Below are 16735 nucleotides of genomic sequence, written 5' to 3' on the forward strand. Positions count from 1 at the left end.
GGATTAATACAATAACAGACAAGACCACCTAGACACTAGAGTCTCTGAAGTAGAGTGGAAATGAACAACTACTCAAGATGTAGAAAGTACTTGAAGTAATAAGAGCCGAAAATGAAGACCTGGAGGTGCGATCTAGACGCAATTACCTGAGAATTAATAGAGTCCCGGAGTACACGGCCATAGACAACATGGAAAACTGCGTAACAAACATGATCCAGGAACTGTTCGTAGAAGCACTCTCTCCTGTAATCATAATCGAGCAGGCTCTCAGAACGCTGGCCCCCAGACCATCACCTGGTGCACCAGCCCGCCCTATTGTAGCGCAGATCCTAAACTTAAAAGATTGAGACACGGTGCTGCGGCCTTCACATGAACACTGAAATATACAATATCAAGGAAATGTGATCTCCTTTTACCCAGACTTCACTGTTACAGTTCAGACAGCCCGCAAGGAATTTTTGCCAACCAAAAGGCTACTCTAAAAAGCGGGGATAAAATACGCACTCCTCTACCCAGCCAAACTACGCATCACACAGGGTGACCGAGCTCATCACTTCACTGACGCCAAAGCAGCGCTCAAGTTTGCTAAAAGACTGAATGCAAAGTTGCCCAGACACTCTCCAAGGGATCAAGATCATGGGAATCTGGATAAAAATGACTGAACTGTAAGCTCAAACCTCTCTATTCCACTTCAAATAATCACCAAAGTGTAAAGCGGAAGTACAACTAAAGGAGAAGACCTGCGTGGAGCCCGCTTCCAGGTTCCTTATCACAGCTTGTCCGATCTATCGCTGATGGAGCTATTCACAAGGCTTGAGTCACTGTTTCAGCCACTCAGCCCGGGGAAGGCTGGGGTGTACTCAAGGCTCTCCTTTGCCCCCATGGATGAGTCCCATGCTCTTCTATTCAGACTGGAGTGGAGAGAGACTTGGGGAGGGGGTGGGATGGATTTTCAACCAAGTTCGGGGGTTAGAGTGGAAGGGGGCTTCACTTCTCTATGGTTTTGAGAGTTAGATGTTGTTTAAGTTTTAGAGCAGGTTCCTGTCTAGTACACATAGGTGAAACCCTGAAGCAGACAGTCTGTAGGACGGATCTCACACTACTGACCTATTTTAACACGGTAGACACAAGACTGACCTCACAACGACCCCAACCGACAGGACGGTGCACCAAGAAGGTGACCCTACATACCAGCATCCAGATACCAACAATAAACCAATGGCACTCACAGGATTAGGCTCCTAACGTGGAACATAGGAGGGCTCAATGGCCCATAGAAAGCTTGCCTTGTCCACACATGCCTCAACAGACACCACATAGATCTGTTTCCTCCAGGAAATACACAATGACCCCGCACTCCTCCGTTCACCTACAGACGTGCTGGTGTGCGTAGTTATGCCATTCCCTGTACTCCAACTATGCCTGGCCCTAACCAAAACAATGCTGACTTTTACAATGAACTAAGGCACCACATAGCGAAAATGTGCAAGGGAGCTATAATCTGTGGGAAGATTTTAATGTGATCCTAGATCCTGAACTAGAGAGATCGGAAGCTGTCCGGTGGCCCCACCATAAAGCAGCGGTGCAACTCCATGCTAGATTTCAACCTAACTGATGTATGAAGATATAAAAACAGGAACCTTAGGGAAGGAACGTGCGTTACATTGGCACAATAAGCCTGGTCGCCCATAGACTACTTGCTGACCATCAGAGACGTGATTACATGGTCAACAGCCGTGATACACCACCCTCATACATTGTCCGACCATGCCCCAGTGCTACTCGAGCTCACCCTCCCTTCGACAACCACCTGTGCCTTTACAATGCTGGGTGATCAGGCATTCCGGACTGGAATACATCAGGCCATTACAGAATATTTTGCAATCAATGAGGGCTCAGTTAGCTCCCCCCAGGTACTATGGGAGGCCTTCAAAGCTGTGGTAAGAGAGGCTTGTATCACAAAACAGGCTGGGGTGCTAAAAGAGATTTGTTCCAGACTTTTCAGCTGGGAAAATAACTGCAGGAACTCTTCAATACAAGAGAAACTCACAGAGTACGAGGAGGAAACTAACCGTGAACTCCACAGCTTGATCTGCTAATCCCAAGCGAGAGAATACGGGGTGGGTGAGCGTGCTAGATATGCTGTGCAGACCTAGAGCCCAACACTTCATTACGTAACTCCAGGATAAGTAATCAACAAAACAGACTTCCCCAAAGGCCATACTCCACACGATGACCTCCTTCCACTATAATCTCTACCATACTGAGGAAATGCCAATAGAATACTTCGATACCATTGAACTACTGTGGTTTGACGAAGCAGGTCGACCGTACTTGGACTCACCCTTCACTGAAGAGGAAGTCCTGCAAGTCATTCGCAGCCTCCCGAATGACAAAGCCACTGGTCTGGACAACCTAACTGTCTCTTTTTATAAAGAATATGCTATTCTGCTAGTCCCCATATAGTAGCTACGTACCAAGCATCGTTGGAGGCCCAAATACTGCTACCATCTTTAAGAGAAGCAATAATAATTTCCATACTGAAACCCGGGAAGCCACCACATTTGTTACTCCTATCGCTCCTTGTCAATGATTAACATTGGCAATCAGTTTAGCTAGGATTTTGTTATCAATCAAATACGCCCCCTCTTACCAGGCATAAATCGCCCCATCCAATCTGGCTTTGTTCCAGACTGTTCGACAGCACATAATCTCAGAACACTGTTCGCAAATATGAAATGTATGGAGCCCACAGCGGCGGGTGCTGCCCTCCTAGACGCCACAATGACGTTTGATTCACTGGAATGGCCTTTTATGTTTGGCCTCCTCAGGCGATTAGGATTTAGCCTCCATTTCATCCGCCTTATATTTTGTTATTTCAGACCATGACGGCATTTTTACGCCTTAACGGAATGACATCAGCCCCATTCCAAGAGGCACCCAACAGGGATGTCCTCTTTCTCCAATTCTTTCGCCATTGCGATGTAATCACTATCAGCCAAACTACAACATCATGCACACAGAGGGCTTAAGTTTAGGCCCCTCAGAGTGCTGGTCTCAGTGTATTCAGATTACATAGCCCTTAACGTTCGAGAACCCAACATCAACCTTGATGCGGTTATACAGGAGGTCCTACACTTCGGGGAATTGTCTGGCATCAAAATTAACTGGACTAAGTCAATTATCTTCCCCCTCACGGACATCACTGTGCAATTTGAACCGGAATACTAACTAACCTGGGGGACTGAATCAGTCTGATATCTGGGAATATGGTTTAGCCGCGATAGCGGGACCTGTAAACAGCAAAATATGGCTGGACAATCACCTGGCTAGTAGGCAGACTTCCAGTATGGAACTGTCAACTGCTCTCCCTTTTGGGACGGTTGGCAATATCCAAGATGGTGGTTCTGCCAAAATTCCTGTATCAATTTGCCAATCTACCGCTGACCCTATCCTCCCACTATTAATAGCACTTACATAGGCTGGAAATCAGCCCAGGATAGCATGGGAGCTCCTCACCCTGCCCCCACGGCTCTAGACATGACCTTATATGCACTATGCACCAGGCTCAATATGCCCACTACTGGACATAACCCATCAAATTTCAGCTGCACGTGGCAGTGGAGGCAGATCTGGTAAACCCCACCCCCCTGTCCATGGCACTATATCACCCGTACAGACCAACACGCACAGAAGCTACCACGACTGATTGCGTGAGATGGGCATGGGACGGCCTAAGACATCTGGCACAATTCCCATGCCTTTACGCTCCCTCCATTCCGATAATCAGCAACCCACTGATACTGGCACTGGTGGACTCCAATAATAAAAACAAGGCGCAGAAGAGAAAGCTGCACACATTCGCAGACCTGTATCCTAGGGGCGATTTCTACCCCCTCCCTCCTGGACACTGCCCACTGACCAATGGTCCTTCACATATATCTTTATATATCAACAACTTAGAGCCACATATAAAGTGCTACATAACACCTTCCCAGAACCCCTGCCCACTCTTGACGCTCTGGAGCACAAGCTAACTAATGCAACGGACCACAAACTGATAACACGACTGTACACTATTATGCAGACTAGGGCACCAGTGTGCACCCCAAGAGTTTACGCTAAGTTGGTGGCAGACATTACCCCTCCTATAACTGAGTAACAATGGGTGTACTGCTGGTCATGGTTCTCTTATTAGCTAAGCGGCAAATAGGCGCACACCGGGGAGGTGGGACTGCACCATAAATAGACCACTGGTTGCAAAACGCAGCTAACTGCCATAACCAGTTAGCAGCTTATTGGGAGTTGGTGCCACAGGCGTCACAGCCCTGGAAGATTTGGGAACCACTTCTGGCATTTCTAAAGCTACGAAACACCCATCCCAAATACTTCAGCAGGGCATCCTCCATCTCCTCCTACTGCCTCAGCAACTGCATATCTCCACATACTTTGAAGCCATCCAACAGGCAAGGCAATCGTTTAGAATGGAGCTAGGAAACAATATAGAAGTCGGACTCGAGGTAAACTTATTGAGACATCTCAGCTGTACTGTAGATGGGGGGACCTAGGTGGAGGGCCACTTCCCTGGAATTGATTTTTCTGTATAGGCGCTGCATACAATGGTCTCCCACCTGTTTCTTGTGTAATTTTGGAAAGTGAGCAAAAGATACCAGAGGTAGGTGGGCTAGATGAAACAATAAATGCTTCTGGGGCTTCCTGGAGGAACTTTAGGGAGCCCACCCAGAATACCTTTTAGAAAAGTGGCTCTATAGAATATTCACATTGGCCAACTCAGGCAGTCGCATTTCTGAAGACCTTTCTTCCATTTCTATTTGACTATTTCTTAAGCCTTCTTTCTAAAGTTCTACGATCCTGCCAGTACTCTAATCCCCACCCTCATCTCACCTAACACCATACCAGCCTTTTGCTTCATGGCATTACTCTCATATATCTGCAAAGCTATGTATTTCAAGACTACTCTTTTGGCAATGCCAGGACTTATTATGCTACTCTCCCCAGCCCCGCTCTCATTCCTAATATGTATGCAAGCAAGACATGTCATTATCCTTAAAGCAGCAAGTTGCTCAGGAAGTTCCCAGTATAGCATGTACATTGGTCACTCTAAATACATTTATATTTAAAATGGGAAGACGGTTAGAGAATTGAAGCTAAATTTAGATCGACCATCTTGAAAAGTTTATTTAGGTATACAGAATGCTTCCAGGCACCTATCCCTTTTGTTTTGTTTGGGACACTACCAATTAGTTTGACAGAAGCGGGACAACTGAGAAAAGCTAAATGTCTACTCACTACAAGCTTTGTAACTCCTAGACCTACATTCACTTCCTCTAAATGAATCAACTGCAGTCCTCCCTCTGTTGTATTGTAGTAATCCAGAGGGCATAAATGATTGCCGACTTTGACTAACCGTGCTTACACCTATGCTTGAAAATTGTTTATGCTGTACAAACGTCATCCACTTTACTTGTTTGTGGAGATTGTTGTCTTATTTGTTGAGCTCTGAATACAAGACCTTCTATAAGTAATTTGCACCCTTCGTGATACAACATGATGCAGTATTCCAGCTTGAGCTTCAGATGAAACACTGTGCTACGACATAAAAATTGCCAGGAATTTATAAAACCTGTGAATGTTGTGTGGGGAATTTTTGTGTATGATGTCCCCTCGCGGTTCTATTGGTAGTCTAAGAATGGGCCTTATTCTACTTCGTATTTCATACACAGGTTTTGAAGGCTTCACAGTGAAGGAGATGAGCCGTATTTGTTTTTAATTTTTGGGTGACCACAAACCATTCCTTATTTCTTATTGTGTTAGAAAGCATTGAGGACATCTTGCTTCGAAAATGCAGTGAGGATACATTAATCTTGATTCTATATTCTATCGTGCTTTATCTAAGTTTTCTTAGCCATTGACTATTTGCTTTTCTGAAAATTGGTTTTTCAGTTCATACTTTTATGGGGGTGGAGGGGGGTGAAAGCGGACGAAAATAGGCATTGATGAGATGTATATGACAATAATGGGGCATATGAAATTTGCTCTTTGCTGGAAAGGTTTTTTAGGTCATAGCCTAACAGACAGCACAGACCTTTCAGAACATGCTGAAAGCTTCTGTAGCAATGCATTTCGTCCATTGCTTTCCTTTGGCTTTGTGTTTTGTAACTTACATGTGCGTGCTTTCTATTAGCTGGCTCTATTTGTTTTTTTGGGCTGTCCAACATGTCTGTGTCCCTCCTGTGGAGCATAGCATGTTTAACACCCCTCTGACTGGTTCTATGCATTGTTCCACAAGTACCTGCTTTCTGATAACTTTTTTTTTTCTTTTTCGTGAGTTAGTCTGAGAGTAAATGTGTTTACACTGGGCTACCTTTTATGCTAGCTCACTGCAGGAAACCTGCTGTATTTCTTTGAAAAGGTTTCCTGCCTCCTATCTTGCTGCTTGACTGATTATACTTAGCTCTGCCACTACCAGTTCATCTAGCACATCACATGCCTGTGAGGAACAGTGTTCTGTCTACGAGTTTATTTTTGACCTAAACAATCCTCTTCCTCAATTTCACGCTTCTTTCATGCGCGCTGGAAAAAGGGAGTTGGGTTGCTAAAGTGCCCCCAAAATAACCATGATGGAGTTAAGAAGTAAATGAGCAATAAACGGGCCTTTCAATTTTGTTTATATCTTGTCACATTTGCTGTTCTTTCAAAGACAGAGGTCATATGTTAATTAGGGTCTGTTCTCTGAGGGTGTTGTTTTTTAGGTTTGCCTGCACAGCTCTTGCGCTGTGCATATGAAATCTATTGTGTTTAAAATAAATGTTAGAAGGGACCTCCATCCTGCCTACTTGCTTTCCTCTGGTTCCTGTGCTAACCACTTTTCCTCCATTTTTATAGGCTGTAGCATACTGTTTCCTGCATTTACCAATGCTTGTTCCTGTGTTCTTCGTGTGCTTCTCTTCTCAATTTTCTGCCCCTGAAATACTGTTTCCATCTGCATTTCTGGAACTTTTTTTTTCCTCAAGCCATCATGGTCTTTCCTCTGTTGCTCTTGTACTGGCTTTCCTTTCTCCCCCTTATATTTCATTTGTTCTCATTGTGTTCTCTTCGTGCTTTTTTAGGCCAATCTCTCGTTATCTATTCTTACTCTTTCTCTGCACTACGTATCTTATGCGGTCTTCCAATGCATCGCTTGCATTATACCCTGTCCCACCCACCATCAACCTCCTGGTGCTGCTTGGAAACTGCCCCCGCCCCCCTACTCCCCAATGTCTTCCCTTTTATTCCTCATGTGCCAAAAGATAGCTTCCCCATGGGCTGATGGGGTCGTGGAAAGACTGCTCTATTAAGAATCTTCATGCCTCTAAGGCATGCCCCTTAAATTGTGTTTGGCCGTAGCCCGAAACGTCCATATGTTGTAGTTTGATCGGAGCTGCTTCAGAATCACCACCGTGTGTTTGCTTAAGGCAACGTTGGTATATTTATACCTGAAAGGTGCCTGGGTTTGACGTAAGGTTGGACATAAGACGTCAATAAAGATGTCACTAAGAACTGGCCGTTCTTACAGTGCTTTACAGGAGTTCTAGGACGAAATCAAAACAATAGCAAGGGGAATTTCCCAGGTTGCTGGAGGCTTGGTTTTGTTTAGAGAACTCCGTGTGCTTTACTAGGGGGCCGGAGAAGTAGCCTTGCTTAATGTGAGAGCATGTGCTACGACTGAATTATGGATATGATTATTATGCCGTTGTATGGATATTATTGATTATAGCCGGACAAGGGCATAAAATAGGAATATCGATTCAGGTTTCCTAGATAACACACTACAATGTGCATCAACCTCCGTATAGACGAAAACACATCTCCTATAGGTTTTTGCAGATTAATTACTGCATGAAATATTACTCGGTCAACTATCCCTATTACTCGGTGATTTCCCAGCAGCTATCTGGGTAGTTTGATGAATCCGATGCATTGACCACCACTGTGCATGTTAATTTGATTTTTGCTGCTTAGGCCACATCACCAATTACATGCCTGCATTCATTAGTGATAGCTATTTTGTGGCAGTGATTGTGACTGCACAGATTAATCTAGCAGCTACTAAAGTTGTATTTTGAATACAGAAGTGATCAAATTGAATAGAAGCAACTTGTTGAACTCCAAAGGGTACAAATGAATGAACTGGGAACCATGCGACTCTCCACGACATTCTACTCTTCTCCACTTTGCGCTACTCTGTGCCTCTCCATGCAACTCCACTCTGAACCACTCTCCTCTATGACACAGACTTTTACCCAAATTGAACAGCAGCCACTCTGGTGTGCAACATGGGTAAGACACAATGGCAAAGATAAGACGAGCTCTTGGCTAGGAGAGACCTATTGGCTTTGCCAGTGTTTTTTTTATTTAATTATTTTTTGGGTCCAGCATCTGCACACCATGGAGATGCAAGCAAGGAGTAGTGACCTCTTCCCTGCACCGCATTTTCGCTATGCTCTTCTACATAATCGTTCTCCCCTTGGTTTTGCGCATTTCAAGCGTATCTGTCCGTCGGCTGTTTTTTTTTTTTTTTTTTTGTTCTTACGCACACCATGGAGAGGCAAGCAAGGAGCAGTGCCATCTGAACATGAACTAATAAACTGTGGTCATGTTACTGACACACCTCCTGCACTCAACATTTTCCATACATCGATTTGAAGTGAAAACCCTCCATAAACAGTAAAAGTAAAAATGTGGCATGTAGACAGATATGGAGGTAATTTCTTCCTTTATTGAATGTTTGTGTCCATTCATTTTACACTCACCACACCATTAACAATGTTCCCTACTGTCATTCATGAGTACTATGGCATAGTGAAGGCACTCAGAACCTAGAGGGCCTGTTGACCCGTGTTTTCTAACAGAAAACAACTGTGACAAGCTCGGGGAGCAAATGGAAGAAATTGTATTTGTTGCCATAGTTGATATTTGCATTGCAGGCAGCTGTCTCCGGCATATTAGGGCACAGCATGGATATGCTCATTTTGTAACTTTACACAACACTTGTATACCTTTCATCTACTCTGTCACCGCTCACCATGCACATTCACCACCATTTACTCTGCACAATCATCCTGTCATTGTGCCAGTAGTCAGATACTGCTCACCCACCACTCACACCGAGCTAATTCTGCTCACACCATTGACATACCTCTCCCCCAGCACCCTGAACTCAAACCGCTCCTCCTACACTTATACTATTGACATACCACTCACGTTATACTCACACACCTCTTACCTTGTGAAGGTAACATCTATTACCCTGTACACTTGCACAATTCTCACTCTGCACTAAACACACATCAGTCACCAAGCATAGAGGCACTTTCACCCTTGACTCAGACACGTCAACTTGCCTTCATGCATCACTCACCCTGCACAGAAAACTCCATTCACCCTGCACTCACATATTGCTCCCACACCTCTTAACTTATTATTAATCCCATAGGCAAAACCTAATGCATTTACCAATGCTTGTTACTTTTCTTTCGGACTACAAAGTTTGAAGATTAATATGATAATCTTCCTGGGTATTGGGGGTGTGACAGGAAAGGCTGTAGGATGTTACTTTGTTTCTAGCACAGAACACAATGTAAATGCCAGTAAATGAGTTTCACACATTTCAGAATATATCAGAATTAGGAAGGCACAAATGAAGCACATTTTCAGTAATTCTGAAGTCTGGCGGAAACAAATAATATAATACGAACAGAACTAATCAATACAACAGGTGACGCTGATTTCCGCACATTCTCCTTTTTGCACTGTATGGTTTTATCAGTAAAAATATATGCCTTTGCAATTGTAATGGTAATTTTAAATGTGAAATGTGTTATCTCTAACAGCAGTGCACTTCCACTCCATGCATATCGTACTCTCTGCCATTCAACTCTTACATTCTGCCCCACTCCATGCCACTCTACGCCACTCCACTGAGACTTTCTGCTCTGACACAATACTCCCTTTTAGCCATGTTGATCAGTAGCCATGCTGGTGTACAAATGACTAAACAAATTAGCAAAGCCAATAGCTCCTGCATAGGCAGGGCCTGTTTGTTTTGCCAATGCTTGTTTAGTATGTTTTTGTACTTGATGTCTGGGAAGTTTATGGGTGGTTGTGTATGTTAAAGACAAAACGGCTCTAAAATTACTTTGTTATAAGATATTTCTATTTTTCAAAAATGTTTGGGCCAGTTGTGTTTCCAAATGTAATCTGTTGAATGTGATTTGACTTGTGCTTATGATGGATACTTTGAACCACTGATTACTCGCCTTCTCTTCAGACTAGATCTGTAAAACTTAATCAGCAGTGCTCCTCCGCTGCTAACTGCTACATGAGGCTCTGCATTGGCTCCGTACGGCTCAGAAGTGAAAGAGCAGAGCTGCATATAAGCAAAACCCCTGTGTGCGGATGTCAGTCCTTTGCTTTCCGTGTCTTTCAAGTAGATATGGAGCTCCATTTCTTGGTTCTTTGGTCTTCCGACGACTTATAAAAACTAATTCCAGTGTGCTTGGTGATCAACCAATAGTATAGGTTTCAAACCATACCATCACTGGTAAAAACAGACATTACTTACGAACCCATATGTGGTGCATCTCTGGTACTTAGGATTGGGACTCAGTTGGGCAATAAATGTGCCCTCGTGCATGCAAAGGCTAACTAGTGTATGGTAGACACAGCTGTACCTTGACTAACTCAATAAGTAATTGTAGCCTTCATGTAACAGGCACAGACTTTCCTTACATGTCTTGAGGCCATAACCTGCAAGAGTTCAACATCACAATCAAAGTCCTCCACTAAGTCAAATCCGAAGACCAAGTGCAAATATGAAAAAGTGAAACTGAACTCTACCCTATCCCACCACTCTGAAACCAAAGAGAAGGTGTTAGGGCTCCATTATTAGTCATTCACCTTTGAGGTCTTTGGTCCCAGGCATGATTCCTTTACTGATACCTGTGCATCCAGAGTTTCCCAGACGATCCGCGATGCCACAGCAAATTGAAGCCTTCAAGGAGGCTATGTAGTAGATTTTTGGTGCACTTCTGGTTTCCCCTGATTGGCCTTCACGCCCAAGACACTGCAGGTGCCCTCATTCGGGTTACTTCTAGCAGATCTGTCTTTGGCCCCATCTCACCTCTTGGGACCTGCATCGAGCCCCATGCCGACGCATGTACTTCCACCCCATCACCAGACTTGCACAGTGCCTTCCATTTTCATGCTGTTGCCAATTTGACATTGCCACTGAGGAGGATCTGATACTGATACTGATGTGTGACACCAAGCAGGCTTCGGCTTGATCTTAGCCTATGTCATGGTACAAAATTACGAAAGCGCAACCGGTCATCGAATACCTGGACTCTGATCCAGTGCCTCTTGTACACGCCGGCACAGGTGCTCTGACTTTTTTGGGGCTCAATCAGCTCATGGGATCACCCAGAATGTAGATGGTGGTGATGGGGAAGGTTTTCCTTCTGCCTCACTACATGGATGCCGTTTACATTGATTTGCAAGAAGTCAGTGGCTTTGGCACATCTCCTGAGGCAGAACATGACTATTCGCTTGGGCCAACAACAGAAGGCGAAGAACAGGTCTCCCTCAGGGAAATGCCTTTCGATGGTGCCCACCTTTTCGATGAGAAGGAATACTTTGTTATGTAGCTCTTTAAAGAAAGTAGAGGCATGGCGCTCTTTCAGTTTGTTGACCCTTGGCAAGTAGTTTTCACACTAATTCAAGAGGTTCAGCGGCTATTTCAGAGGTCTGGCATATAGCCAAAGACAGCCTTCCCAACTGGTACAGGAGACACCCCAGTCCTTTTGAGGCAGTTGATATGGATCTGGCAGGCAGCGTTCTGAGGCAAGTTCCATCATTGCCTCCTATTGTGGCTAATCCATTACATCCAACAGATAGGACAGCACGAATATGCCATGCCTTTTCTTTTTTGCCCCACCAAATATTCTACCTACATGAAAGAGAATTTCAGAATAGCACCTGTAACTGCAGGCGGAGCAAGTATTGATCTCTAAGGGTGCTATTAAGAAGGTACCACACTCTGAAAAGGAGAGGAATGTTGCACTCAATTTCCTTGTGCCTGAAGTAGGGTGTGGGGGAGTCGGACCTACTTTGACTTTCAGCTTCTAAATGCCATTTTATGGAATAACACATTGAAAATGCTTATACTGGTCTATATCCTGCCTGCCTTTGACTTGAGCTACCAGATGGTGTCCTTTGAACTACAGGACGCCTATTTTCAAATGTCCTTCCTGCAGACCCACAGACATTATTTGTGGTTCAAGGTAGGCCATCGGCATTTTCAGTTCGCCACGCCCTACTTCAGCCTCACCAGCACTTCTTGGATATTCACGAAAGTGATGATGGTGATCGCTGCCCACCTTTGAGACGGAGGCTACCTGTGTTCCCCTACCTCGACTTCTGGCTGTTGAGAGCGAGCTCGCTACATTTAGTCGTAACCTGCCTTCACATGACAGAAACTCTTGACATTGTTGTGGTTCACTGCCCAAGAGCCGAAGTTACACCTCCACGCCCTGCCTTCTGAAACAATTTCAGAATATTCTGACACTGTTCCAGATGTTACATTCTCAATCCTGTATCTTGGTGAAAGTGCTCCTAGGTTTCTTGGCTTTCTTAGACTTATGCACCCTCAGTGTCTGCTATGCCGGGGGGCACATGCAGGCTCTGCAACGGAATCTGAATTTTCAATAGGTCTAGTGTCAAGAAAATCTGATGGATGTGATCCAGATCTTGAAGGAGGTGGCTCACAATCTACAGTAGAGGCTGCTCTACCACATTGGGATGGCGGCAGGCCCTCTAACCTTTCGCCCCCATAGCTGATGGTAGCGGTGGAAATATCCTTGCTGGGTTTGGGAAGTCATCTGATGAAGTTAGAGACCAGAGAACCCATGTCTCCAACAGATATCTGGCTCCATATCGATCTGTTGGAGTTGTGGACCATTCATCTGGCTCTGAAAGCTTTCCTGTAGTCCCAGGGGAGACCGGCCCAGGTTCTTACAGACAACACCACTGCCATGTGGTACTGCAACAAGAATGGCAGAGTAGATCTAGGGTCCTGTGCCCAGAAGCTCTGCACCTTTGGAATTGGTTGGAGTGTTGGTGCATTTATTTGATTGTGAGCCACCTGACAGGATCCCTTCATGCCAAAGCAGAAGAACTGAGCAGGAGGCATCTGGCAGATCACAAGTGTCATCTGCTTTCTGAGGTGGCGAAGAACATATTCCTGCAGTGGGGAGAACCTTGGCTAGATCTGGTCACACTCTTGAGTTTGTTCAAAGTTTTCCTTAAGAATACTCGATAGTAGATGCGTTCCGGCTGGAATGGAACACAACTCTTGTTCACCTTCCCGACACTGCCTCTCCTGAGTTCTGAAAAAGATCAAGAACAACCAAGCCCAATTCATCCAAGTAGTCCTATATTGGGCTTGGGGGTGAGTGTAGTACCCGAAACGTCTGGGAATGAGCATCTGCTCTTCAATCAGTCTCCCACTTCGAGAGAACCTCCTGTTTCGGCAGCAGGACGGGGTTTTTCACCCAAGTCTTCACAATCTACACCTTCGCTCGTGGAAATGTAATTGCGACAGCAAATCCGAAGTGGTGGGACTTATCCCCGGTACTATGCTGCCTTCCATAAATTCCATTTAGTCCAGGCACTGAGAACAATTTGTGCGCTGGTGTTGAACCTGAAAGACCAACTGTTTACCTGCCAAACTGTCCGAGGTTCTTGGTCTTTTTGTCTTTGGCACAGCCTTGCAGTAGGTATTATTAAAAAATTGTCGGGCCTTTCAATGTTTACTGGACCAACCATCCTTGTGTAAATCCTCTGTTGTGATTAAAGTTATTAAAGATTTGACTCGCATGTTCCCTCCCTAGTAGTTTGTGATGCCAGAGTGAGACAGTTATTTGATCTTGACATTTATCACGGATGTGCCCTTCAAGTTAATGCATAGCGGCTCTCTGGAGCTCCTGACTTTAAAGACTGTCTTCCTCTTTGCGATTACATCAGCTCGTCACATAAGTGAACTCGAGGCAGTTTCAGTGCAACCCCCATACACCAACTTTTTCCATGACGAGTTTGTGCTGAGGACTCTGGCAGCATTCTTGCTAAAAGTTGTGACTCCCTTTCACGTGGGGCAATTTTTTTACCCTGCCTGCATTCTTTGCTCCCCATAAACTATTGACGAAGAGGGGCTCCAACTGAACTACAAAAGAGCCTTATGCTTTAACAGAGATCATACCAAGGAGCACCATGTGGACAATCCACTTTTTCTGGGGTTCTCCTAAGCAAAGAAACAAGAAGGCTGGGCAAATGAGGACCATGTTGAGGTTGCTGGTCCTTTGCATCTAGATTTGTTGCGCTCTGGCTAAGAAACTGCCCTGGGAAGGTCTGAAAGCCCATAATTTTAGCTAAGGCTGCTACCACTGTGTAGTGCTTGTCCATGGCATTTGGTATGCTGCAACATGGCTACAGTGCACACATTTATGAAGCACTACTACCTTGACCCCCATGTCTACTTTGCCTGCTCAGGCCTGCAGAACACATTGTGCATGTCACAGACCTTCCATCTAGGGAGGTAATGCTTTTGCATCTTCTAAGTTGATTTAACTGCAGTTAGCAAACAACCTAGTTTCCTTCAGTAATGCTTTTTCTGGCGGATATTCTAACCACAGATTCCCCGCTGCCCAACAATCTCCCTATTCTGTTAAATGGGCTCTTTTTAATAACTGAAAAGGTCTCATGTTAGTGCTCAGTACACATTACCACCAGTTCTTCTCGCTCTGTGTCTAGGGGTGCAAAAAGGGGAAAAAAAAGAAAGGGACATCAGCACGCAGAAGTGGCGCATATGTGTCCACTCATCACTTACGGAGCTAAAGCAGAGCTGCACTGCTCTAGCTACTACTGATAAAGTTTTCTAGATCCGGCCTGGCTCCTGGGGAAGATTCTAAGTTGAGGAACCTGTGATTGGATAGAGTATCTACCAGAAGGAGTGTACCAGAGGCAAGTAACTTTTATATATTATTTGACTATTATTTGATTGTGATAATGTAAAAGATTGGTTGAACTACCTGGCCTCAGTTGGAACTACTGCTGATGGAAAATGTAACTTTATGTGATTATTAACTGTATTTTTTTGTTTTTAGTTTATGTTGGAGAAAATTGAAAAATGGAATTTTAATGTCTTTCTTTTTGATAGATTAACGAATGGTAAGTTTATTTCTCTACTTTTTCTCTTGTGCTTATTAGTCATGTTTAGTAAATTGAACCTTTTGATTTTTCTGTTTTCTTATCACAAGGCACATTTCTGAAAGTGGACCTCCTTAGACATAATTCGTAATGTAGATTTGGTGTGAAGTTTTCCTTCTTTAAATAGATTACTAGTTACACCTCCCATCTACTGCTCTTGCAACTGGCAGAATTGAGGAATATAGGGTTGAAATAACCTTTAACACACCATACATATATAATCCACTACAGTTTCAATATTCACTGACTCGGTGTATCTACTTATACACTGTTAGAGAAGTGTATACATAGAATAACAAGTGTATTTACTCTTCGCTCCAGAAATGTGAGTTGGACCCAGCTGTTCATCCTTCTTGCTTACCTAGGGACCTAAGACAAAAAATTGTCCCAGGCAAGTAAACACTATGCTCACGAATGCAGACAAATGTAGTGTTCTGAAATGCATACATTGAGTAGAGTTTAGTTCTTACAATATGCAGTGATAGCATAAGTAGATAACCTATTAGAACGATACTCTTAGACTGTGTACCAAAACCCAATCACTATTGGTCACTTACAAATTACATTAAGCAATGTGCCAGATAATCTTAAATGCTGAGCTAATATTCAGGGGGGGTTTACTGTGGTTGTTTTTTCCTTTATGGGCATTTGTACTGTACTGTTTCTGCCTTGAATACATTGATGCCTTCATTGTTCTAGACTGGGGTGGCATGGTGAGCAAAAGAATGATGGATTTATCCCAGATCTCTTGACTCAGGGTGAATGTTTTGATTTGTTCTGCATTCCATCCATCAATTGTGTGCCTTTTGCTGTTCATTGTTCTAGAAGCATAGCCCAGGTCTCCCTCTCCTTCCAACCCTAGATGGGTTACATTCCTCAACTAATTTCTTCCAACTTCACTTGGAAATGAAACACCACTGTTCGAGTAGATGCTGGAGTAACAAATTTGTGCCCAATATGTGGAATGGTTCTGCACCCAGCTACTTCCATACCTTTAGTTATTATATTTGTTTGACTTTTTGTCCCAGAACGATCTCACACGGTCACTGACCAAAGTAGAGAATTAAATAAGATACATTACGGTTACAGTAAATAACTAGTAGAGAACTAAATGTGATACATTTACAGTTACAGTAATGATTACTGGAGTAAACACGATTTTCTAAGCTGCCTACAGTACCCACAAATGTAAGTACAAACATATATCAGTTTGGCAACTCAAGGCTTTGAAATATAATAAAATGTAGGAGGTGAAAATCGACCTCAGCCTTCATATTCCTCATTGAGCAGTGAGAAGGGAAGGCATTCTCTGAAATGTCACTTTTGAGTACAAACATCTGTGTCTTAACGAACAAAAACCAATAATTTTCCTTGGAGTGTTCGAAGTATCGGTCCACATTTAATTATGTATGCT

General features: G+C 43.9%; 1 protein-coding gene across 3 annotated transcripts in view; it reads left to right on the forward strand.

Annotated features, from left to right (window-relative positions):
• PDE7A (phosphodiesterase 7A) overlaps positions 1–16735 on the forward strand; it is a 1945501-nt gene that overhangs the window by 647368 nt on the left and 1281398 nt on the right. For all 3 annotated transcript variants that reach the window (XM_078687235.1, XM_078687233.1, XM_078687234.1), the window contains one exon: positions 15219–15282. In XM_078687235.1, coding sequence (XP_078543361.1) covers positions 15219–15282 — 64 coding nt within the window. The remainder of the gene's footprint in view (positions 1–15218; positions 15283–16735) is intronic.

This window comes from Lissotriton helveticus, chromosome 4_1, assembly GCF_964261635.1.
Source record: "Lissotriton helveticus chromosome 4_1, aLisHel1.1, whole genome shotgun sequence".
Classification (NCBI taxonomy): Eukaryota; Metazoa; Chordata; class Amphibia; order Caudata; family Salamandridae; genus Lissotriton; species Lissotriton helveticus.